Source organism: Cibotium barometz, chromosome 11 (genome assembly GCF_041138505.1).
Source record: "Cibotium barometz isolate CiBa-2024 chromosome 11, ASM4113850v1, whole genome shotgun sequence".
NCBI classification, from domain to species: domain Eukaryota; kingdom Viridiplantae; phylum Streptophyta; class Polypodiopsida; order Cyatheales; family Cibotiaceae; genus Cibotium; species Cibotium barometz.
In genome coordinates this window covers 1992634-2019046 of record NC_141056.1, presented here as the reverse complement: position 1 = coordinate 2019046, position 26413 = coordinate 1992634, and the positions used below count along the sequence as shown (strand labels likewise).

At 45.0% G+C, this 26413-nt stretch overlaps 1 protein-coding gene across 6 annotated transcripts in view; it reads right to left on the bottom strand.

Annotated features, from left to right (window-relative positions):
- Positions 1 to 1229: 1229 nt before the first annotated feature.
- Positions 1230 to 26413, bottom strand: part of LOC147633651 (varicose-related protein-like) — an 84794-nt gene continuing 59610 nt past the window's right edge. For 3 of the 6 annotated variants that reach the window (XR_015266892.1, XM_086804611.1, XM_086804612.1), the window contains 2 exons: positions 24937 to 25062; positions 2394 to 2833 (listed from right to left, as the gene is read on the bottom strand). Coding sequence is in view for 4 of the 6 variants with exons in the window: in XM_086804611.1 (XP_086660737.1) it covers positions 2525 to 2833; positions 24937 to 25062 (435 nt within the window). In the remaining 2 variants the exon portion in view is untranslated. Of the gene's footprint in view, positions 1521 to 2393; positions 2834 to 3215; positions 3312 to 24936; positions 25063 to 26413 lie in introns of those variants that run through there. The other 3 variants (XR_015266893.1, XM_086804613.1, XM_086804614.1) reach the window with 2 other exon arrangements.

Sequence of the window (26413 nt, the reverse complement as noted above, 5' to 3'; positions counted from 1 at the left end):
TCTAGGGCAAGGCTCACCTGCGAGGAGGCTGCATCAGGGTCGGGCGAGAGAGGCATAAAGGGTTGAGATGCTCCACGTATGGGGCATGGGGTGGGGTTTTAGGATGCTTGCCATCCCTAACCATCACCCAACATTAGACTGCCTAGTGGGGTGGGGTGCTGGTGCAAGGTGCAGGAGTAACTAGGGGTGGGGCGAAAGAAAGATGATGGCATCTGTTGAGTAAGTCCACCTCATCTCCTAATGTATCTCATGTTTCTAGGATAGTCCCTGGCCCTGCTCTCACTAGAATCAACACTATTGTGATTTGTCGGCAATCTCCATCCTCCGTCTGAAATGAAAACCATCCAGTCTCTGCAACATGACGTGGTCATCTAAAATAGATGGATCAGAGGCAGACAACATCTATGGGCACCCCTGATTGTTGTTGAGGTAGATGAGGGTAGTCCTGGGAGGGTAGGGACCTCCAGAACTTGAACAAAAGCAATGCCTATGGACCTCAACAACTTCATTAGGCTTGCAAGAGGCTTGGAAACTTGAGTGAGATGGGGGTTGGTCCTCTACCGCAGGATCAGAATCTGTACGATTTTTTTTAAAACCAAGGAGAAGAGGGCTGCAGGCTAGTGCCTGGTATGTGGCTTTTTGAGAATCAAAGTCTACTTGGAAGAAGCCTCTACCCAGAAGACGAGTATTCTAGAAATGCTCAGTCAACTCATCACTAGGGAGAGCTGCCAGAAGCAAATCCCATACCTAAGAGTGGGCAAGCTCAGAGCCAGCAGTGCTAGATGGGCTAGAAGCAGCGGGTAAGGAGAGGCACACAAGCAAGGAGGAGGAGGGCAGCTGAATGGCAGATACGATCCTTTTTGGAAACCCGCCGAGTTTCAGGAGTTTTAGTGGGTGAGCCAGCGTGCCGGCAAGTCCCACAATATGTGGACTCCCTAACAAAAGTACTTGGTCGTTATCACACCTAGAGCAATTTATGATGCTAGGTCTCCCAGGGTCTTACTCTAAGGGAGTAGATAAGTCTCCCTGGTGTGAGCTGGTGTGAGCAGAGATGAAACTAGTGACAAAAGAGTTCTCCTTACGAGTTTGCACGACACATTTTGTGCCATGTAAACCCCAGCTTGTTAAAACAAAACAAAACAAAATGGTGGATAAAGAGCGGGGTGGGGAAGGGGGGGGGCGAGGGGGGGGGGAGGGGTGGGGAGGGGGGAGGGGGTTGCAACAGTATGAGGAGCTCGATGACGTACAATTTTACCAAAAGTAGGAAGAAAATAAACGCCTGAGAAAAAAAAAAAGTAAGGAAATGTATGAAATAACACATGGACGCATAAATACCCTAGAAATCTTGGGCGAGTATCGTTAAGTGCACATTGCTGTCTCACCTTCTTCGATGGCCAAAACCTAGCTATCATGTGTGGGCACCGCATGAGCTTGTGCATTGCTACACTCGACTGTCATCTACTGCTACTATTCTTCTCAATGTGCCCTACCTGCCACATATCATCTCTATCGTGCCACATCTGTACACAATGTTTAACATCTGCCATGTCATCATCTGTTACATCACTACGAGTACGAATTTGCAAAATATAAAAAAATTGCCATGTCATCTCCAATTTGACCACCACATTTACAAAAACACATTCGAGTGTGTGTGTGTGTGGGTGGGGGGGTTTACTCACCAATAGTTGTTATTTCAAACAAGGCTTGTGTCAACAAATAGTATTTCCAGGTTTTGCCTACTAAGAGATTGTACTACAATTACAGTGTTGGACATGATTCGACACAACTAGCTGGGCTGTACAAGTGATCATTAGAAAGTGTCTCAATGATTGTCGTATTCGAGTTGCCTAGAAGACTGTGCATTTATGGACGAGCCAATTGGATAACATGCCTTGTAGTATGATTTGGGACAAAGGAATCTTCATACTTTCAAAGGTTGGCATGCAGAACATACCGCACGAGTTAAGCAGGGTAGTTGCATCTAAGTTAAGAGCCCACAACATTGTGACAGATTGGAGGGGCCAGATATATATAGTCATGGGCTCTGACAGAGTTGAGTGCAAGATTATTAATTAATAGTTCCCGCTAACGCCCAAGATGTTTAGATTCTTCCAGTGCCCGCAGTTGCGGACTAGTTTGGTGCAATTCTTGGTAGCAAGAAGAGCTTCATTGAACTCATCATCATCAAGCTGTTTGATTTGTGTTTTCTTGAAAAATGAAGGGGAAAGGTCGGGTCCATCTTCCGCTCCCAATGCGGTGTACAATATGCACAGAATTGTTCATGCATCCATGCTACTTTGCATTGTGTGTGTATTTAAACTATGTGCGGGCTCAGAATATTATCAGTCATATGCTAAAAGATGAGAACCAGCAGAAACTAAACTCTGTAGTTGCGGGTGAAATGAGTAACTTGTCATTACCCAACCATTTTGTTAAGTATTTCTATGGTTAGTAGTGTCATTATTTTTTGTGAACTACAAAGCATGAAGAGTATCGCTAGCACTACACTAGCAATTGTAATTTATATACATAATGTTATTAAGGAGTTTATAATATGCATGACTAGCCGTGCTTCATTTACTAGCTTGGCATCATCGATAAACAGATACAATTGTTTCTGCAGATTTACATAAAGTTGCGCCAAGGAGCGGCGCATGTACAATGCAAACACATGGTCAGTGGGATTTACAGCAAGACATGCCTGCTCAATCCATGTCAATTTGTGAAAGCTGTCATTTCCCAAGTCCAATCCAAGCTGTTGCGCCAGTGAAAGAATAACACCTTGACTTAGAGCTGGCGGTGTGGTAGCAAACAAATTCCTTGGATCAACCTAAAAAATGGAAAGGATATCCAATTAATCCACCTTTCTTTCTACCATGCTTATTATACACCTGCCTCCTCAGTAATACTTACCAAGACACACCTTCTTTTTAAAATCATTTTCTTTCTTCTCAAATTTTGAACTTCTGAAGCAGAAATGAAGCTTTTTTACTCGAAGAGTCATAATACGTGCACGATCTTCACACAGTTTTCAGGGCATTTCTAAGAAAATAACGTCAGGGAGCGTATCTGCTACACTGCTGCTAGCTCCATCGGTATAAAAGCTGATCTTTGAACTAAACAGAAGCTGACCTTTGATGTCCCAAGCCGCCCTTGAACCCTAAGAGTCAATGGATTACCATATAATAAGTGTACAGACAACTTGTACATACAGTGATTGTGGGGATCCGATTTTGAAAGCAACATTAGTTTTGCAAGGCAGGCTCTATGCACATTAACGCCTTTTTCTTTCTCGTTCTGACTTGCAGCTGCAACGTAACGTGTAAGGTTCTCAGTTTTTAGCAGCGCAATAATTTTGTGAAGCAGACTATCTATTTTGTGAATCGTGATACTTTATGCAACGAAGCATTTCGAGGGTGTTATTTATTTATTTAATTTTTTTTTTTTTTTTGCACAGTGATTCCACTTAAAACATGCTTATACTTGCTAAGTACAAAGTTCTGAGACTCCAAACAAAGTAAATGGCGATGGTGTGAAGGTGTCCAATGATGAATGTGCGCACATGGGTGGTTCATCCATATATTGAAACTATAGACTGAAAACTTGGACAGTTTTTGTCTCTACTTACTCAGATGAATTGATGAGGGAGGGCCCCCAAACATGCACGTTGCTTCTTGGCGATCATGTTCTGTATATACTTGGCGACAATTTCTTGTGGTTGTGTTTTCCTAAAATCGTAGGGTTCTACACCTTTCTAATATGCATTATTGGGGGGCCTACCCTGTGGCTTTCTTGTTTTATTGTGGGTCTAATCCCAGTATAGACCTCTATAGTTTTAGTAGCCTCAAGGGATCCGTAATACATGAAATGTGAAAGTTTCCCACAATTTCCAAAGCATGTCTTTTGATGGTTCACAAGAACCAGACTTTTTAATTTTATCAATATACAAACCCAAAGAAAAAAAAACCAATGGTCTACACCTACCACTTAGAAACCAAAACTGCATATACGACCACTAGGAGGAGGTATTCCACACTTGGCCATACTTGGTGGGGAGTTCCACTTTGGACACCACTAAAGAGGTGTTCCGTACTTTACCATGGGCATCCAGGGTGCCTACAGAGGTAATATGTCCATGGACAAAGAGGAGTCAGCCCTTTCACAGCCGCCTCTCTCTCTCACACTCGCCCCCCTTAACACTGACCAACCCGCTCAACTCCTCAATCACTCACTCAACCCCCCTCACTCCTCTTCCACCTCTCTCACACTCGCCCCCCTTACTTGCCCAACCCACTCAATAACCTCCCACCTCTCTCGCCCCTCTCTCCCTTGGCCCCCCTCACTATCCACCCCAATCGCCCCAATTCAAAGAATCATCACCCCACTCAAAAACAATCACTGCCCCTTCATGAAAAAGAAAACGTCATCACCCCTTCTTATTAAAAAAAAAATTCTCCCTTTTTCAAAAACAAAAAATTGCCCCTCCCTGCTTCCAACATGGCACCGTGATTTGGTAATGTGTCAATCATGTGCCATGATTCCATAGATTACAGAATCACGATTGCCACACATGGGAGGCTATTGACCATTAAATATTACCATTGGTAACTCGAATGTTTCTATGGAGTGGTTAATTGTTCGTTTTGGATGCCATGATTTTGCACTCATAGTTTCTTTGGCCCGTGATTACCATTGGCAACTCAAATGTTTCTATGGAGTGGTTAAAAGTGATTTTTGATATGGTGGGACTTGCTAGAAGAGAATAGGGTAACTCTCCACCCAACCGCCGAATATAGGAACCCTAGTTGCTAACTATAGCCATGGCTGTCTACACTAGACTCCCCTGAACCCCCCGCCGACTCCCCCTAGTCCTACCCGTGTCCTGACAATACTCCCCCCTTTTGGAAGAGTTTTCATCCTTGAAAACAAAAGGTAGGATATCGGGTCCTGAGAGTACGAACGTCCTCCCAAGTTGAACCTTCTTCCAGTCTATCCTTCCACTCAACTCCCCCTGTAAAAAAAAGTCACCCCCACCATGACACAAACCTCGCCCCCCACTTTATGCACGGCATCCCCCCTCCCCCTGCCCCGCGTCACTTAAAAACAAAAATCCTCCCACCTCTACAATATACCAGTCACCCCCTCCTGCATTCAAAAAAACTCATGCCCCTCCATGCTAGTTGCCCCCCTCCTGCAGTTTACAAAAAACAACCCGATGCCCAGTGGATCTTAGATGCATTATGCATCATTAGGGCTGAGTTGAGAGATTCTTTTGAGCAACATGCAGAGTTTCATGCACAAGAGTCATTCTGGATTCAGATGGGAGGTACACGTAACAGGCATTTCTTTGCTGCCAATGGCCTCTCCCATAACATGGAATGCGTTAGACAGCTGCAAGACTCGCAAGGAGTGCTCCACTCAGAGCCTGACATGGTTAGGAGGATTGCCTCTGTTATGTGCAGAGAGATCCACTCCCTTCAAAGGGATAGGGCAGAGCAAAAGGTTTGGGAGTCCCTGCCCTAGGCTGATTTTGGATGACATGTGTGCATTACTTGATGCCCCTTTTTTCGAAGATGATTACCACATGGTAAATGTCCTGGAGACAATGACCTCTCCCCCACGTTTTTCACGAGTTTTTGGGATCACATTCGGGATGAGATCGCTGTGGCACTACAGGATATAAGGAACACGGGCTCTATCCACATCCTTGACTGGAAGAATTTAAAGTGTCTTCCAGATGATGAAAGAGAGAGGCAACTACCCAGCATCTCAAAGGGAGTCACCGACGGATTGCACAGATTGATGCAGCTATACCTAACCACTGGATCACTGGTAAATTTTTAGATGAGTATCATCATCATTTGTGGTTGGGAGTTTTTTTTGGGACAGGCGCGCCTCTTCAGGTGTTGGGATTCCCGAAGCCAGAGGAGGAAGAGGGTGTTGCCTTCTATTCCATTCACTCTGGATGGCACTTGGAGGGATGTGATGTACAGGTGATCACACTTAACTCTGGGATACATCCAATGAGAGTAGTGAGTTGCTTTGGGAAGCGTTGGTATACTGACCCTTCCCCAATGATGGTTACTCATGCCTCGTGGTGCTTATGGCTATATGGTGGGCCCTATCAAATAGCTACATTGGGACCCTGGTGAGTGGGAATAGACTGATGTGACTAACCCCATGAGGAGCTTACCTTTCTTCAGCTACACTATACGTAATGCGCCAAGCTACTCATGCTTGGACAGACCCAGAGAGTTCCCACTCTTAGGCCTCACTAGGAGGCGTATGACATTACACCTCCCATTCAAAGGAGATTCTAGCAAAGACTATGGCACTCGTACAGGAGGAGCTATATATCCTACTTCTTGGCATGGATCCCTCTTGTCCTAAATGCCTAGCTCCATCCGTGACAATGTATCATTGCTTATGGGAGTACAAACGAGCACAGAGGTACTGGTATCTATAGCCCAGCTCTTGGGTAGATTGAGGAGTGATCCTATCTATATTAGTTGGGGAGCAATTGTGAGAATATGTGAATATGAAGCGGCAACAAATAGAGATCACACAAGAGAGTGGACAACCAAGGGAGATCCAACACTTGAGCCAAGAACTGAGGAGTATTGAATGTATTGAGTGAATTATGAAGGCACAATGGCTGTGCTTATTACATCTCATGTAGAGTAGTCGACCAGTAGCACTGGAGGACAAATGTCCACGACTGATAGAAATGCCTAAAATAGCCTAAGAAATATGAGAAAAATCCCTAAAAATATCATATAATTATCTGGATAAAAAGGGGCATAAAATGGAGTAAAAGAGAGCTGGAGATGACATGTCCAACACCTCCTCTCAGCTCTAGCACGGGGTCCGACTCCCATACGGGTAAGGAACTGATCAATAGTATCTGGAGGAAGAGGTTTGGTGAAGAGATCAGCAACGCTGTCTTGAGAAGGACAATACTTCAATGTAATGATCTCATCAGCAACCAACTCACGAACGAAGTGAAAATGGACCTCAATATGTTTGGCCCTGCCATGGAAGGATGAAGTTCGAGCCAGTGCGAAGGCACTTTGGCTGTCTGTAAGAATACGGATCGAAGAATCCAAGAGGTACATCAAGATTGCTCAACATCTCGAACAACCATAACAGCTCACAACAAGTATCCAGGTAAGCACAATACTTGGCCTCAGTAGAAGATAATGAAACTGTATTTTGCTTCTTGGTTCTCCAAGAAATAAGACCGGACCCAAGAGTGAAGCAATAACTAGAAGTGGATCGCCAAGTATCCTGATCACCTGCCCAATCAGCATCAGAGTATCCAACAAGCTTAGTGCCTCCTCTGAAAGAGAGACCATAGTCCAAGGTACTCGATAAGCATCGGAGAACCCTCAAAGCGGTTTGCCAATGAGAATGTTGAGCGGAAGAAAACTGACTAAGAACATTGACACTGTAAGACATGTCGGGCTTGGTGTAAGTCAAATAAATAAGAGAACCAACAAGCCTCCGGTACTGCGTACTGTCCTCGAAGAGGAGAGAGGGATCATCACCGGAGAGCTTGGAGTTAGGATCCATCTGACAAGAAATTGGGCGACACTCGGTCATCCCAAATGTCTCCAAGAGTTGCTGCAAATATCGATAGTGGCTTCTATTGTTGGCATGTTTAAACAAGGAGATAAGTCTTCAAACAATTTGAAGTAATACCATATTTCCAATGAGTCAATGGCTTAAGAAACACTCCATCAGAAGACCGATAGACCTCCATCCCAAGAAAGTAGTGGAGAAGTCCTAAATCAATCATCTCAAAGGTGAAAGCTAAATCTGACTGGAGTTGTTCAATCTTGGCAAGATGTGAGCCATTGATCAATAAATCATCAACATATGAGACAATCAAGCAAAGCAAAGCATCCTCAGCAAAGACATAGAGATTGTTGTGTGCAAAGAATCTTTGGAATCCAAGGAAAAGAAAGAATGCATCAATCTTATCATATCACGCCAGGTGCTTGTTTCAAACCATAAAGGGCTTTGTGCAATCTGTACACCTTATCCTCATGTCCAGAAACCTGAAAACCTTGAGGTTGTTCAACATACACCTCCTCATGTAAGTCACCATTAAGAAAGGCAGACTTGACATCCATCTGGTAAACCGGCTAGTGCTCATAATCCACACCCTCAACCTGAGAGTACCCCTTCGGAACCAATCTGGCTTTGTGTTTGTCCAAAGATCCATCAGCATGAAACTTGGTCTTCAAGATCCACTTGACCCAATAACCTATTGATGGAGAGGCCGGTCCACAAGCTCCTATGTATGATTCCTCTCAATGGAATCGATCTTGGCCTCCATGGCTGCCCGCCACTCAAGAAGAGCAAGAGCCTCTTTAGCTGTAGTAGGCTCATATGACTGTATCACTCTACTCATCAGGGCGAGGTTACAAAAATGACGAAACTGTTGTAATCTCTGTGCCCATGTCAAAGATTGTGCTAAAGAATCAGCAAGCTGATGAAGTTCCATATTGGAGAGATGAGAATCACAAATAGTGGTTTCCAGCCATCGTGGAATCTTGGGGGCAATCCTTCGTTGCACAGAAGCAGCAAGAGGAGGAGAATTCGGGGAAGGAGCAAGTGGGGGTGGAGAGGCATGGGGTAAAGAAGTTGATGGTGGAGTTGGGGTGGCCGAGGAAGGAGGAGGGACCTCAATCGTAACCTCAGGATGAGAGCGAGAATCATCCGATGAGGGTTTAGCAAAGTGAACATCTCGCGAGAAATCACCAAGGATCGCGACTCCGGATCCCATAATGTGTAAGCTTTGGAATGAGAGCTATATCCAAGGAATTTGCACTACCTGGATTTGGAATCAAATTTGGATCTTTCAAAATCAGGGATATGAACATAGGCATCACAACCAAAAACTATGAAATGAGAGACAGAAGGTTTCTGTCCTTTGTAGGAGAACGGTTGATGATGTAAACAACAGTGCTCACTCTGTGAAAATATACCCAAATCTGGTATTTTATCCAGCCCAAAAAGGGATTTATTATGTCTTTTCTTTGTCTTGCTACTGGCCAACAGTCCCCCCTGGATCAACTAGCAGCCTAACACCATATATATACAAAGCTTCATAATTCAGCCACAACACAACACATAATCAATCAACTCTGCTGCCAGCGCTACCTCTGCAACATCAGCATCATCGTTCATCATCGCAACATCATATTCGACATCATACTTCAGATCCTCTGCTGCTGCTGCCAGCCTACCTCTGCAGCAGCCTGGGTCTTCACCATATCAGCGTTTTTTGCTGCAGCACATCTTGGGACAACAGCCCACTCTCTGCTTCGTCACATCTGCGTTTTTTCTCCTGCAGCTCACCTCAGGACAGCAGCCCAACTCTCTGCTCATCATCATCATTTGACATCCGGACGGCAGCCATCTCTGCTCATTCGACACTGACCACCTCACGGAGTGCCTTTGCCTCACATCGACATGAGCCTTCGTCATCGACTGTGCTTCAGCTCCGACCTGGCCGGTCTTCTACTCAGAGTCACCTCACATTAGAGGGCCTCTTGTACAGGATTTCATTCACCATTATACATACACTCATTCATCCATTTCATGCTGTGTTGATTTTCTTTGATCTCTCGCACATCTTATCCTTCCGTCCTTGCCCTCACATGGTATCAAAGCTATCGGGAGCAAAGGGATTGAAGACCTTGAGAGCACACAGTATGGATCGTCTACCCATGATTCTGGAGGATCAGCCTTTGTCACCAGATATTGATTCTCCTTACTCAGATTTGGACCACACGAAGGACATGATTTTCTTCTCATTGGAGAGCCCTCCTCGAGGTCTTTCACTGGGAGATGACCAGCCTATCTACACCTACTCACCATCTACACCTCTGGCCTATCGACCTTCCTCTCCGACCTTATCAAACTTTGCTTCCAGAGCGGGATACATGCCTACTGCTAGTGTGCCAGTACTGGACCCCGGTATCCAGCCTCATTTGGAGAACCCTGCTGCGCAGTCTAGCAAACAGCTTGGACTTCGGTATGGTTCTTTCTCTCAGGGAGGACAGGTATCACCATCCACTATCATCAACTCAGCCGGAGACTACATCAGGTTCCTATGTACCTTTGAGTGCTTATGTGCCTAACACTTCCTGGGTGTCTTCTTCAGCAGCATAGGTTCAGCATATGGTACCATCAACTACCCTCGATCCCTGGAGTAATGTAGACCCGAATAGAGGAGGGTCTAGGAGCAGAGTACGCTCCCATATTACTGGTGTTCAAGGAGGTAACATGTTTTCTCTTCTAGTTCACCTTCTATTCCTACTCCTAATGTGTTTTGGAATACTGCACAACCACAAGCACAAAACCCTCCCACCCAACCCATGTTTCTTCTTGCTCGTGTTGGCATGCAGTCATTACCAGCCACACCACCACAAGGATCAGTGTATGGGTTTTCCCCGACACAGGGATCTCTCGGCACACTGTCTCTTGGCACTGTATCGCCACCCAACATTCCGCGGTATCAAGTAGTTTACCAACCCAGCTCAAGAACTTGCCACTACCTTAGTTCCATCTTATGTGCCCACTCAAGGATTTGTGCCTCAGCCAGGTATTCCACCTGTGCCGAGTGCCCAACCTTATATCCCATCTTATGGAGTACCCTCTGGACCCCCCCACCTCCTTCCTTTCACGTCTCTATGTCTAGAAATGCTTTCACAGATAAGACTCATTTCAATGGGTCTAATACACCACCTGGGCTAACCTTATGGAACATGTTTTCACTTCCCAAGGTTCTTGGAACCTGGCGAAGGGATTTGAACCCCTTTCTCGCACCTTCTGAAGTCATCTGTTATTGGGAAGTTGGGAATGCCACTGCCATAGTGGAGCTCATGCAAGGTCTTCTGCCGGAGTTTCATTCACAACTCCAGTAGTTCCCCTATGTCTGTGACAGATGGGCACACCTTGCAGAGAGAGATGCAGCACGCGATTAAACCATGTCATTGATCTCGAGCATCAAATCCAAATTTTCTCTATCAAAGAGGGGGATGACCTGACCATCAAGGTTGCGAGTACCAACGCCTTAATGCGGAGTATGCCACCACTAGCTCCGCCAAGTCTCAGGAAGACCAGGTCATTACATTACTGAACAAGTTGCCACCTAGTTTCTTTACTTTTGTCACATAGACCATTAGTTTAGAACCTATGCCTAACCTATATGAGTGTGAGTGCCAACTCCTGCGCTTCGCTTCGTTGACCACTTTCATCCCAAGAAGTCATCTTCTTTCTCCTCTACTCAAGGGGGGGACCTTGTGTCCAATACCACCTCTACTCAAAAAGGGCAGCAAGGGAAGGGGAATAGCAACCTAGGTAATCAAGGCAAAACCCAAGGCAACACCGCTGATCCCAAAAACCCTGCCTCGACACCCACTCCCTACTGGCAGAATATTCCCAAAAAGAATAGATTCTGCACTCATTGCCAAATGCCTGCACATGTTGATGACGAGTGTGGCATTAAAGCCAAGGAAAATACAGGCAACAAGTTACAACCCCAACACCAACAACTCGAATCACCAAAACAACCAAGGTGGCAACAATGCCCCCAATCGGCGGTCGAGAGGGGGTAATACACTAGCACCTACTCTACAGGGTCCCCCACCAGGAAACTAGCAACAAGGCACTGGTACGAATTGGCCTAGATCTTCTCAGTGGCAAACCACTAGTCAGGTCGCTCAACGTCCACCCCTCCAGTTAGTTTCCTTTGCCACCCCGGAAGAAATGTTTGATCAATCATCCCTTACACATCCTGGCCCCTCGGCCAATGTCACTCAGGTCACATCTGAGGTTGACTCTGGTCACTCTTCTGAAAGGAAGAGAAAACAACGGTCTAGATGAGGCAGTTAGCGTGTGGAAGCTGCTGCCCTTGTTCAAATTTGTCAGTTACCTGATGATCCACCGGTGCCCATCATCGAAGCTCACTCAACTCTTCCCTGTGGCCATCCGGTCACTTGGATAGTTGACAGTGGAGCTACACGCCATATGCCACGCAATGCCAACATTTTCATCTCTCAGTGTCTTGCTAAGGGTGAAGTTTGATGTGGCAACAATACCTTGATGCCGATTAAATCTCTTGGCACCGTTTTATTTGACACCAACACAGGCCCCAACTAGGCAACATTGGACAATGTCTATCCATTTCCTATAACTTGGGCCTCAATTTACTTTCAGTATCTTAGCTGACCCAACTTGATCGTGGAGTTTACTTCAACAAGTGAGTTGTCGAGGTGATTGATGAGACTACCGGTCTCGTTGTTGCCTGAGGTCAAGCACAAAAGGATGGCTTATAGCGGATGTCTACTTTTTTATCCGAGCCATCTTCCGAGGGTTCTAAGTTTCATCGTGTTCGTGCCTGTGTGACCAAATCTCCTTCGCACACATTGAACGGCTATAGCACTATTGCTATGGTCAACTGACCTATGACACACTCTATGAGTTGTCTAGAGACCAGTTGGTTGAAGACATACCCCGCCTCAAACTAACAAAGGATGTCTACCAGCCATGTCAAATGGGTAAGCAGCATCGTTCACTGTTCCCACATCATGGTACTCATCGTGCTCAGGGTATCCTCAAGTTGATTCACTTCGACTTGAGTGGGAAATCCCCAAACCCCTCCTTGAATGGGTCTCTCGACTACATGCTGATTGTAGATGATTATTCGAGGTGAATGTGGGTGTATTTCCTGAAGCATAAATCAGATGCCTTCCAATACTTTTCCATGTGGGTTTGGTTAGTCACTAACCATATGGGTGTCTCGATTGGGATTGCTCGTAGTGACAAATGGTGGTGAGTTTATCTCCCATCAGTTTACCGAGTTCTTGCAAGAATAGGGCATTCAACGCCAACTCACCTCCACCAACTCCCCCTCACAAAATGGAGTGGTCGAGTGCAAGAACCGAACCGTGATGGATATGGCACGCTCCATGCTCTTTGTAGCAGAGCTTCCTGAACGCCTTTGGTCAGAATCGGTTAACACTGCAGTGTACCTTCTGAATCGTTGTCCCATGGTCGTTGTCCTTCACAGGAGCCCGTTTGAGGCATTTTATGGTAGAAAACCCATTGTTTCCCATCTCCGTGTCTTTGGGTGTCGTGCATACACACACTCTCTGAATGACACGAGGGGTACGCTTGAGCCAAGGAGTGAGTTGCTCATTTTTGTGGGCTACTCTTCTGAATCAAAAGCTTACAAAGTTTTTGATCCAAGATTGAACAAAGCCTCGTTCATCGAGACATTGTCTTTGATGAGCGGGATTTACTTCGCCTTCTGCTGCCCATACCATCTGAACAAGAATCTCCGGTTGTGCCACATGAACCCAATCAGTGGACTGTTACTCCGCCTCTTGAGGAGCCTTCCTCCTCCCGACAGCCACCAAGGGACCCTTTACCCCGCTGGTACCAACATACCATGCGTGATTCTGGCATGCTTCCTTGCGATACCCCCTTGGATGGTCCTCATCGGTCCACCAGGCTCACTCATCGTGCCTCATTTGCCTCTCTTTTTTCCACAGACTATGTGGCGCATGATGAGCCAACATCGTGGAAAGAGGCAACCAAACAGCCAGCCTAGAAACAGGCCATGGAACAAGAACTTGAAAGCATTGACCGTAATGGCACGTGGTCCCTTGTGGATCGCCCTCGCCATAAGATCATTGCCACCAAATGGATTTTTCGCACCAAATTTATAGCCGATGGTACCTTGGACAAGTACAAATCCTGGCTTGTGGTGCAAGGTTTTCGCTAGAAAGAAGGCATTGACTTCGACGAGACCTTCGCACCTACAGCTCGAATGACGACAATTTGTCTCTTCCTCAATTTGGTTGCACACCACACATGGCCAATCGATCAAATGGATGTCAAGAGTGCCTTCCTAAATGGCATTCTCGAGGAGGAATTCTATGTTGACCAACCTTCGGGCTTCCCACTCCCCGGGTATGAGGACAAAGTGTTGTCACCTCCATAAAGCTCTTTATGGGCTTAAGCAAGCCCCCGAGTATGGTATCATCGCATCGACACATTTTTACGCCGCCAAGGTTTTCAACCATCTCACTATGATCCCAATATCTATATCCGCACAGATCACGGGATGGTTTGCTATCTAGTGGTGTATGTCCATGACCTAATCATCTCTAGATCACATAAAGCCAAAGTGGCTGATATCATGGCATAGTTGAGACGAACATTTGAGATGACTGATCTTGGTCCTCTCTCATATTTCCTTGCCATGCAGGCGATCCAACATCCTGATGGTATTTTTGTATCACAACAAAAGTGTTGTCTTCAACTCATTACTTCCCACTTTCCTGATGGTGCTGTCCCTGTGGCTACCCCATTGGATCCAACCATCAAACTATCGAAGGAAGAGGACTCACCGTCACATGAAGAGCGAGCCTACCACCAAGTGGTTGGGAAACTCATATGGCTCACAAACTCTAGACTTGACATTTCCTATAACACATCCATTTTAAGTCTGTATTTCAATGCTCTGAAGGAGCCACATTAGAGTTCAACGATGAGGGTTGTTCGCTATCTAGCGGGTACTTATATGTTTGGACTTCACTATAGTCGTGGGATCACCTTGCATGGTTACACGGACTCCGACTCGGCCGGTGATATCGATTTCCGTCGTTCTAATGGTGGTTATTTGTACTCACTTGGATCTGGCCCTTTCTCTTGGTCTAGCAAGAACTAGGATACCATTGTAGGTTCTTTAGCTGAGGTTGAGTACCATGCCCTCTATGATGGTGTGTGATGACTGGGTGATGGCCTCTATTACACCACCAACAAGCACACAAGAAGAAAAGACAATGGGATTGGAACTGGGAGACACTGAAATATAAACACTTTGTATATGCTCATAACAGACGCAAACCAAACTCTCTGTCTTCATCAGATATACAAAAACTCAACAGTGTCTCAACAACCCTGAGACCTGGACACCAACATAAGAAGAAAACACAAAACACAAGGATTCCCCTCAGGTATACCTTGGCGACACAGCTTCAAACTCTCAATCCACTGTCACAAACAACAGGTCTCTCACACAAAAACAGTCAACACTCAGCTGACAGAAAACGGCTACAACTCATCAGAAAGTGAATCAAGTCTCTAATGGAGTTCAGCTCCTCAGAGATCCAAGGGCACACACCTCCTTCAAAACGCTCTGGCTTCCAGCTCTCCCTCCGCTCTAATCCAACCAATCTTTCTCACACTGTGCTATCCTCTTCTCTGAAAACTAGGAAAAAACAGCAGGATCTCCAACCTGCAACAAATAGACCTGGAGGAGCCCACTCCACTGTAGTCTCTCTCTGGCCACTGCAATCTCTCTGTGGTGGTCTCGCTCCTGGGTGGTCACTCTTGCCACACTGAAAACTTCGCCCAATTCTCCTTCTAGCCATCACCACCTCGCTTTCCTTCCAGAGCCTGTGTCGCCCGCTTCCTTTGATCTCCCACGCTCTTTCTATTTTGACTTCACGCACGTGCTCTCATCCATTTAGTCATGCGCCGTTTCTACTATCATGGATCCTTTTCACACCATCTTATTTATATTCCATTCATCTATATATCATGCTTAGGAGGGGCTTGGGATTCACCTCACAGACACCCCCCTGGATGAAACACTTTCAAGTGTTTCATATCACTCTTTTGTTTTAGACTCATCACTTGAACAAACCACTTCGTACAACTCTATTTACAGCATCACACGCATCATCCAAGGTTTCAACATCCACCTGGGTCAAAAGGGTATATCACCCTCCTCCAAAGCCATCCAGCTGAGTTAAGCCATCCTCTTGGATCACAAACCTGCACACAGTCTGCAGACCACCTCAGCATCCTACCCCTGTCAATTGGCCGCATCATCCATGCACACTTACTGTCCAACCTCTTTCCTGCCGCTTCTTTTTTGTCAGTTCTGAGCTTACACATCTCAGAACACTTTACAACTCTCTTCTCCTTCATCACACCTTCATTCCATTCCTCAAAAGGGTCCTCACCATCCCAACAAAAGGTGCCGGCAACAGCCTGAACATTATCCTCCAAACAACCCAAATCAAAAATCAGCTGTATCTTCTCGTCAACATCTATAGTCTCCTCATCCCACAGCCTGCAAACAGTATCCAGCAGCTCATCATCCCCATCAAACACTCCAGCATCCACCTGGGCATCAACCGGCTCATCAGTACCTACAACTACCGATTCTTCAAACAAATCAAAGACACCCTCCAAACTGTCATCCAGTAACGTGTCATTATAATGAACCACACCACTATCCATATACCCATGCACATATGCCTGTTCAACCATGCTAGCATCACCAACATCTTTGTCATCAAAGAAAGGCATCTCTGATAAACCATCTTCCTCATACTCAAATAAACCTGCAAACTCCACAATGGCATCCTCTGTTAGTTATATCTTTCATTATCTCATTTGCAAGTATCTATCGTACCTTCTTGTAGTGTGGATCTCGAACTATGGAAAGAATGTCATATTGGGCATTCCTCCTCCACTTTGCTAGCATCTACCATCTCCAATTCTAGGTCCACAGCCATATAACCTGCATTCTCTTCAACCACACAAACACACTGTTCCATGGCCTTTGCATCCACTGACACATCATTGACACAAGAATCCACAACCTGCACACTGCTTCTAGAAGGACACACAAGTAAATCGAATGTATCAACTGTTCTTGGCCTAATGGGTGGCATACCAGCCTTCCATCTCATCTTCTTCTCTTGATACGCAACAGTCTTTACAACTTCAGCAAAAGTGAGTGGGTCCTTCAGTTCCACCTTTTCTTTAATCCTCTCAGTCAACAATTCAATGAACTTGTCCTTCTTTGGAAAGTCGGAGGAACTTGGTTCTCTCCCAAGGTCTTCAGCATCCTCCTCCAAGTAGCTTCAAATCCACAAAATCTAACACATCTTCATCTTCTCCTTGGGTAAGCCTACCCAACTCTCTCCACATGTCCTTAGGACTGTCAGCTCTTCCATATTTCCCCCTTCGGGCTTCTCTCAATCCATCCAAGCTTCCTCTCAGCATCTCAGGCCTCATACTCAAACCAGTCTCCAGCTGCAGCCTCTAGCAATAAACTCAAAGCATCATCATCTCTGTTGCTCTTCAAAGCAGCCAACTCAACACTCCTCACAGAAGCTTGCTCTCTCAGCATCTGAGGCCTCATACTCAAACCAGTCCAGCTGCATCCTCTAGCAATAAACTCACCATCTTCAACTTGAAAGCATCATTATCTGTGTTGCTCTTCAAAGCAACCAACTCAACACTCCTCAAAAACTGGGCAACATCATCTCCCTTCTGACCTCTGAAGAGATCATAACCAAAACCAGCCATTGGCCTTGAGTTGATCAACAAATGGATTCCAAACTGCTGACCAAGGCCCTAAACAAAAGCCTTCAGATCCTCAGTGGGGGCACCAAAGCATGTGTGATGACTGGGTGATGGCCTCTACTACACCACCAGTAGGCACACAAGAAGATAAGACAATGGAATCAGAACTTAGGGACACTGAAATCCCAGCTCCAAGGGCACCAACCAACCTGGCTCCTCTCTTCAGCCCTCCAGTTGACTCAATTGGACACTTCAACACCCTCCCAAACTCCCTTTCTCATCCAGCTGACATCTCCAACTGTCCTCCTAGGTCAAAGCTGCATCACATCTGACTGAACCTGACCAACCAACTAAACTCGCTCAGTTGATGCAGGATCTCTCTCTTCAGCATCAGTTGGCACTTAATCAACCCTCTAACCACTCCAACAAACATGGATCCAACTTTTTGGACACTTAGTTGACAACAGCTACCGCAAAAATACCTTTAGACCACAAGCCTCCTGACTCCTGATAGCTGATTTCTCTCACTATCAGCTATGACCCACATACACTTCTCCCAAACTCAGACAAACTAGGGCAAGCCCTCTCCACCTTCAACTGACTGTTTTGATGTCCAGTCGACACACAGCTAACACTGTACCTTCACTTCTCAACTAACACAAATTGAGTCAGTACTCACTCAGAAACAACTCTCCAGTCATCAGACTTAATCACATAGGAGCTCAATCTCCATAAAACTCAGTGAAAATCACATATATCACAACAAAAACATCAAGACATAAACACTTTGTATCCGCTCATAACAAACGCAAACCAAACTCTCTGTCTTCGTCAGATATACAACAACTCAACGGTGTCTCAACAACCCTCAGACCTAGGCACCAGCATAAGAAGAAAACACAAAACACAAGGATTCCCCTCAGGTATACCTTGGCAACACAGCTTCAAACTCTCAATCCAATGTCGCGAACGACAGGTCTCTCACACAAAAACAGTCAGCACTTAGCTGACAGAAAAAAGCTACAGCTGATCAGAATTGAAGTCAATCAAGTCTCTAATGGAGTTCAGCTCCTCAGAGATCAAGGGCACACATCTCCTTCAAGACTCTCTGGCCTCCAGCTCTCCCTCCGCTCTGATCCGACCAATCTTTCTCACACTATGCTGTCCTCTTCTCTAAAAAATAGGAAAAAATAGCAGGCTCTCTAGCTTGCAACAAACAGACCTACAGGAGCCCACTCCACTGCAGTCTCTCTCTGGTGGTCTCCCTCCTTAGTGGTCACTCTTGTCACACTCTCGACGAGCCACACTGAAAACTTCGCCCAATTCTCCTTCTTCTAGCCATCGCCACCTCGCTTTCCTTCCAGAACCTACGTCGCCCGCTTCCTTTGATCACCCACGCTCTTTCTATTTCGATTTCACGTACCTGCTCTTATCTATTTGGTCATGTGCCGTTTCTACCATCGTGGATCCTTTTCACACAATCTTATGTATATTCCATTCATCTATATATCATGCTTGGGAGGGGCTTGGGATTCACCTCACAATGCCACCACTGAGGCTATGTATCTCCATCACCTTCTTGAGGAGATGCATGTTTCTATTGACACCACTTCTACCATCTTCGTTGATAGTTAGAGTGCAATTGCCCTCGCCGGCAATTCCATTTTTTCTAACCGTACCAAGTATGTTGGTGTCCAATTTCATTTTACTCGGGAACAGGTTGAGCTTGGTACCATCAGGCTCTAGTACATTCCTACGGCGGACAACCATGTCGACATCCTTACAAAGTCCATCAATCGGCCCATCCTCGAGTGTCTTCGCGAGCGGATCAGCATTGGTCCTCCACCATCACCCTCAGCATCTTGAGAGGGGGACCATCCTCTCCATTCAGATTATTTATAATTGTTGTAATGGGCACATGAGTCAGTGAAAACCCCATGAGGGCATTGCTCATGTGAAAACCCACTGCATAGCATTTACCATCTTGCATACCCTTTGCATAGCATTCTGTTTTTTGTGTTTGGGACACGTGTATGAATGAAAATCCAAAAATGGGCATACATGCATGTGAAAACCTCTTGCATTGTGGCATTGATCAAGTACAACCCAAACTCAAAAGACTCTACAAAAGGCGAAGAGCACATGATCTACACCCGCGACAACCAACCTTACCCAAAGCCAAATACTTCCTTTTCACCAACGTACCATTCTTCTCATCTTCTTGCATGATCCCCTTTTTGGCCTGAGAGGGTGTGTGTGAAAATATACCCAAATCTGGTATTTTATCCAGCCCAAAAAGGGATTTATTATGTCTTTTCTTTGTCTTGCTACTAGCCAACAGTCCCCCCTGGGCCGACCAGCAGCCTAACACCATATATATACAAAGCTTCATAATTCAGCCACAACACCACATAATCAATCGACTCTGCTGTCGGCGCTACCTCTGTAACATCAGCAGCATCGTTCATCATCACCACATCATATTCAACGGCATACTTCAGATCCTCTACTGCTGCTGCCAGCCTACCTTTGCAGCAGCTTGGGTCTTCACCATATCAGCGTTTTTGCTGCAGCACATCTTGGGACAACAGCCCACTCTCTGCTTCATCACATCTGCGTTTTTTTCTCTTACAGCTTACCTCAGGACAGCAGCCAAGCTCTCTGCTCATCCTCATCATTCGACATCGGGACGGCAGCCCTCTCTACTCATTCGACACTAGCCAGTGCCTTTGCCTCGCATCGACGCGAGCCTTTATCATTGACCGTGCTTCAGCTCCGACCTCCTCTTTGCTTCTTCGCCGGTCTTCTACTTAGAGTCACCTCACATTAGAGGGCCTCTTATACAGGATTTCATTCACCATTATACATATACTCATTCATCCATTTCATGCCGCGTTGATTTGCTCTGATCTCTCGCACATCTGGTCCTTTCGTCCTTTTGCCCCCACACTCACAGCTTCTTCCCAGAAAGAGGGAGGCAAATCAGAAGAAGAAAGGACCATCTCTTGAACAGTCATGTTCTTGCGTTCAACCACACCATTCTGTTGTGGAGTGTGAGGTGTGGAAAATTGACGGCTTATACCTTTTTGTGAGAAAAGGTTAAGGAAGGCTTTGGAGATGAATTCTCCTCCATTTCGGAGTGGACTAGTTGAACCTTTTGTGTGGTCACAGTCGCGACCAAAGTTACCCACGCTTGGAAGTGGGAGAAATCTTGAGATTTTTCTGCCAAGAGATAAACCCAAACTTTGCGTGAGCAATCATCAATAATAAGTATACGGTACTTGGCTCCTCCTTGGGTAGTAGTCCGCATGGGGCCGCATAGGTCCGTATGAATGAGCTCTAGAATATGAGAAGCCCAATGAGTAGCCTCGTGAGGAAAGGCGTCTCGGTGTTGCTTGCCATGAAGACAAGCCACACAAGTGGAGTGGGAAGGTTTTAGTGGTGGAAGACCCTCGACCATCTGCTGAGAAGACAGCAGTTACAAAGAAGTATAATTCAGATGCCCGTAGCGAGCATACCACAAATTTGTATCCACATGAGCTACCAAGGCATGATAACTGTAAAGAAGTTGTGGCAGATGAGCTTGGGACTCAGTGAAAGAGTCACCAAAGTCCTTCAACCGATAAAGACCACCTTCTTGGATACATGTGGCAACAATCTGCAAGGTGAGTGTCGATGATCTCGAGGACAAAATTGTCGAAGTGGACACCATATCCTTTCTCCGCAATCCGAAAAACCAAGAGGAGATTGCTGGAGAGCTTGGGAACATGAAGCACATACCGAATGGTAAAAGACTAGCGCGGGGAAGAGTTAAGTCGCACATTACCAACTCAAGAGGCCTCCAAGTTGGAAACATCACCAATGGACACCTTCGCGAAGAGTTGGGACGAATGTCATGAAGAATGGTCCTGTCAGGAGTCATGTGAGTAGTACACCCACTATCAACAACCCACCGTAAGACATGAGGTGGAAGGAATAGGAGAGTTAGAGGGAAGCTCCTCAATACCGATGAAGACAGTCTCCTTGCTGAAAGAGGTTTTTTGAGTTTGATTGGTGGATGAAGAGGTTTGATTGGGGAGTTTCTTAGCAGAACCACCTTCTCTCTTCTTCTTGCAACAATCAAGCTGAATGTGACCTTTGAGACTACAATAATGACAAGTAAGCTCTTTATGAGAGCGATTGTGGGTAGATTTGTGGTCACATACAAATGAGGTTTCCGACCATACCTGCATAAATTGGCTCTCAAGCCCAACTATGTAGTTCAAATCTGGCAGGCTAGTGATCATCATGTAGATCAAGCTCCTGTACATAGTGGGATTCTCCAACACATAGCCCGCATTCGCACTCATTTTGCCATTCACATCTAATGGCATAGAAATCGGCTTACAATCAGCCATACCATACTTGACAGCATATCCAAAGCATACTGTCGTTTGGCGATAACCATATGTCCTCAGGCATTTTGATCACAGTATAATTAAGTGAAATTTAGGTAAGCCTAAGGTTGTTTTACTACGATCAATCCCTCGCATGTCACATTGGTGTCAGAGCGTTGTAGGGTAACCAGCCTTAGTTCATGTTCATTCCCTAAGTCATTCATCCTGTTAGTTGCTTCCGCTCAATTAAATCCAGTTCTCAAGATCTTGGAGGCCATCCTTAGGGTTTTCCCCTTAGGCATGCATCAGTAACCCATCCATCTGCATTCTTGCATAGCATATAGGATCACACATGGCTTGCATCAGCATAGTAGTCATCCTAGCAGTCAATCTAGCATCTTGCATTTGCAAGGCATACAAGTTTTACCCATGAGTTTTCTGGGGAAGAATGACATCCATCACCAAAGAAGTAAATAGAGCTTTGGGCTTCAACTGGCAGTAGGGGGTTCTCTTTCACATAAGAAGACGCAAGTTTGCTCCGAGGATTCTACAGATAGGTCAGTGGTAACTCAGGTATTTCCAAGCAGATTTATCAGCATTTGCCATGTAGTTCCCACAATGGAGAAGTCTTTGGCTGAAAGGATTCAACTCCTACAGTCAATCTCAGTCCCGACAGAAGAAGTGGGGTGGTGGTTTCAGTGGAGGAGGATCAACATAGGAGTCGAAAGGTCGCAGGTGTACCACCCAGCAACAGTTTAGGAGAGGGGAATGTCACATGCACACCCTATTGGTATACAAGTGACATGGCATTCTTAGCATCCATAAGCTAACATTCATGAGCATAAGTATTATCCAGGCATTTACAACAGTTATTCACAATACTTACGGCATGTGTATGGGGCTGTTATAGCACCTACACCATTACATAAGGCATTCATAGCATCCTCAGCAGCATAATCATCAGCATTCAGTTCATCCTCCTGCCTCCTACATAGAGGAAAGCCAGCATGTCAAGGGTGGACCTCAACATTGGAGAACAGAACATTCGGCCAGCATCAACATTCAACATATCTCTCTCTTCCTGAGATAGATATTCATCTAGGACACGCATAGATCTATTTATAGATCTTCATTGTAACCATTGTATTTAATATAGCTACATTGCATTGCATTGACACCATTGTCTATCTCTTGAGTATAATTAAGTGAAGTTTAGTTAAGCCTAAGGTTGTTTTATTATGATCAATCCCTCGCATGTCACACCAATTGCTTTTGAATGGTTATGAACTCCATAACAAAATCCATGATGTTAACAGTATCGGCGATCTTCAGGTTGGAGAGTTGATTCTCCAAGTTACCTCTTTTTTTTCAGAAAGAGACTTATATTAAGTATGAAAGGATACCTTCTGAGCAGAGTTCTCATGGTGATACCTCCTATGGATGGTATCCCACAATTCTTATGCAGTTTCCTTATCATTGTCATCAAATTGACGAGCAATGAGTGTGTTATGTTGAAGAAGATAAGTCAGCCCAAGCATCAATCGCAGCCTGAGGAGAACTAGCATCGGGAGAGGCATCTCTACCAGAAACAATACCCCATAGCCGATGATATCGAAGGAGAGTCTTTATCTGTAGTGCCCAATCAAGATAATTGTTTCCATCTAAGATGGATTCCAAGGGAAGTTGAGGAACGGATGAAGAGATGACAATCGTCAGTGTAGAAGCCATGAATTTACAGTAGAAAGGCTACAAATAGGTACCCGGGGGTGGCCCACTCATCCCTAGATGCTAAGTGAGGTGAAAGAAAGATGTAGAACTGTTGAAGACGGGAGCCGACCTGATGCGCGATGAAGTAAGGGAGGGAGAGGCTAATGGAGCAAGTGCACGGTGCTACCACAATCTGGGTTAGGGACCAAAAAAAACACAAAGGAGAAGAAAATGCAGGCTGAAAACTCTTCTTGCTGATCTGTGGAAGTACAAGATCTTTGATACAATGTGAGAATATGTAAATATGAAGCGGAAGCAAATAGAGATCACACAAGAGAGAGTAGACAGCCAAGAAAGATCCAACACTTGAGCCAAGAACTGAAAAGTATTGAATGTATTGAATGAATTATGAAGGCACAATGGCTATGCTTATAAACATCTCATGTAGAGCAATCGCGGCCAATAGCATTGGAGGACAAATGTCCATGACTGATAAAAATGCCTAAAAGAGCCTAAGAAATATGGCAAAATATCAAGTAAATATCTGGATAAAAAGGGGCATAAAATGGAGTAAAAGAGAGCCAGAAATGACATGTCCTACAGCTATTGCATGGTTGACTCAGTTTGGCCCACAACTTCTTTTTGAGGGCAAGAGAGCTCATGATGTTATACTTGTTCGTAGGGGCATAGCTCAGAGACGTTTGCTTCAGGATATCCCCAAGTAACAATACACACAACCTCCGCTGAGTATTGACACTACATGGGAGATTATTGCTAGTATCATGGCATGCCATATCTGGAAGACCAGATGCTCACAGGCCTTGGAATATATGAAGTGACACCCAGTGTATTTGCAATATATGAAGTGACATCGTTCATACTTTTTGGCCACATGGGCCCGTACACAGGGATCTTCTGGAGCTGCACAAGAAAAACGCAACAGATTTGTGAGAGAGTGGAACCATGGTAGTTTATTCTCCTCCACTCCTCCAGGGCTTTTCTGCAGCATATTGTCCCTGATTGGTTGAGATCTGCCTTTGTTTGATTTTATATTACTTAATAGAAGTCTCTTTTCTGGAAAAAAAAAAAAAAAGATTCACCTTACAAACTAAAAAAAAATCACTCCCTTTGCGACAACTCATCTCAAGGGGTGTACCTTGGGTTAGTCATGTGTGTGAGACTAGTGGAGAGGGGCTCAGGAGTCGTTGGTTGACTGGTGAGGGTATACCACCCTAGAGTAGAGCCCCTTCCCTTGTGATGTGATTGGTGTTCCCTCTTACTGTGCCTGGGCAACAAAGTCTGCTACAACCCCTCTCAATCGAAATACAATCAAATTTCCAGTTCTTCTCAAAGAAAAAGTTGTTCTTGTTAGAAAAATCAAAATATTCCACAAGCAATAACAACATTTCTTAGCAATAAAAAAATAAGATAAAAGGAAACCCACCTGTTTGCATATCCATGAAACAACAGAGATGTTTCCTAGTGACAAAGCAAGTCTGAACGCATCTTCCAAATGACCTTCCTTAAGCAATCGTGTCAATTCCCCACTGATGTCATATGTGGTACGAGACTGCTCCAACAAAAGCAATGTGAATAAGCTATTAGACTACAAACTTTATCACTGCACTCTTAACAACCAAACATGTATAGTGCCACACAACACTTATTGCCTGACGCAGTTCTAGGCACATAAGGAAAGGTACCACACATACCATGGTGTTTACAATAATCGCACCAATAAAGTTTTGAAGCTGTTTCTCAGCATTTTAACACTAGTAACATAGAAAGAATATCCATTTATATGGCTTTCTGACATTTCTGACACTTTTCTACTAAACCATTGTATCCTTAACTATGTACATTCAAAGAATTAGTCTTAGCACATAGTAGTGGGGCATAATTCCGTTGAAAGCGACTTGCATTTGTTGAGCCTAAGGAGAATTCCCAAAGACCAAAGTAGTTTGAAAAGCAGTTTATGAATTCCTGTGGAAAACAACCAGTATTTAACAATCGCCACTTTCAATTCAATGCCACTCAAGATCCTTTATCCTCCCAATCAATCCATAATGTCACCAAAACTTGGAATGGTAAATCTATTCCTCACAGCAATTTGTTCGAGACCATGGTAATCAATGCACTTTGAAATTCCGTCATCCTTTCCTGAATAACAAGAATGGTAGAGCAATAAGTGAAGCTATTGTTGGCTCTAGCCAATGCAGCTAGCTCACTTCACTCCACCTTCCCTTTTTCTAACCCTTGAGTAGATCCTTCTATAGATTCTATAATTGCAATTTGGTACTTGTTTCGAGGTGGCTTGGTCTTCCCACACGAAGGCATTACAACTTGTGGTTGCAAAGAGGCCACAATACCATAATGGGGGCTTACGGCGGATTTGAACTCATGATCTCCTCTCCATGAGTCACAAGCCCTCACATTTGATTTGCTATGATTGGGTGTCAAGAGGGAGGAGTCTTGGGATATCCCATTATAAATGAGTACCTCATACATGGCTCGCATATCCAAGAAGCATCTGCCATAGTGAGTGATGTCCCCAATATGTAATGATGATTACTGTCATCCCATCTCCGTGGGGTCTATCTCTAAGAACATGGTTGGATCTGCATGGAAATTTGGGAGAACTCGACAATGTCTACAAACAAACTGGCATATGGTGATTGTCCAACTTGCATCAAATCGTATCCAATGGACCAAATTCTCATTGGCTTTTATAGAAGAGAGAAAATTCTCATTTGACCAAATCTAATGTCTCGGGCAGAAAATAGCATACTGCAATACGTAACATCTGATGTCCAGGCCAGGCTAGGGACATCCACATGAATTGGGCCTCCTCATCCCTTCAGATCATTGAGAGCACTTTTTGCATGCTAGGCTTAGATAAGCAAGACACCCCTCATAGCCTA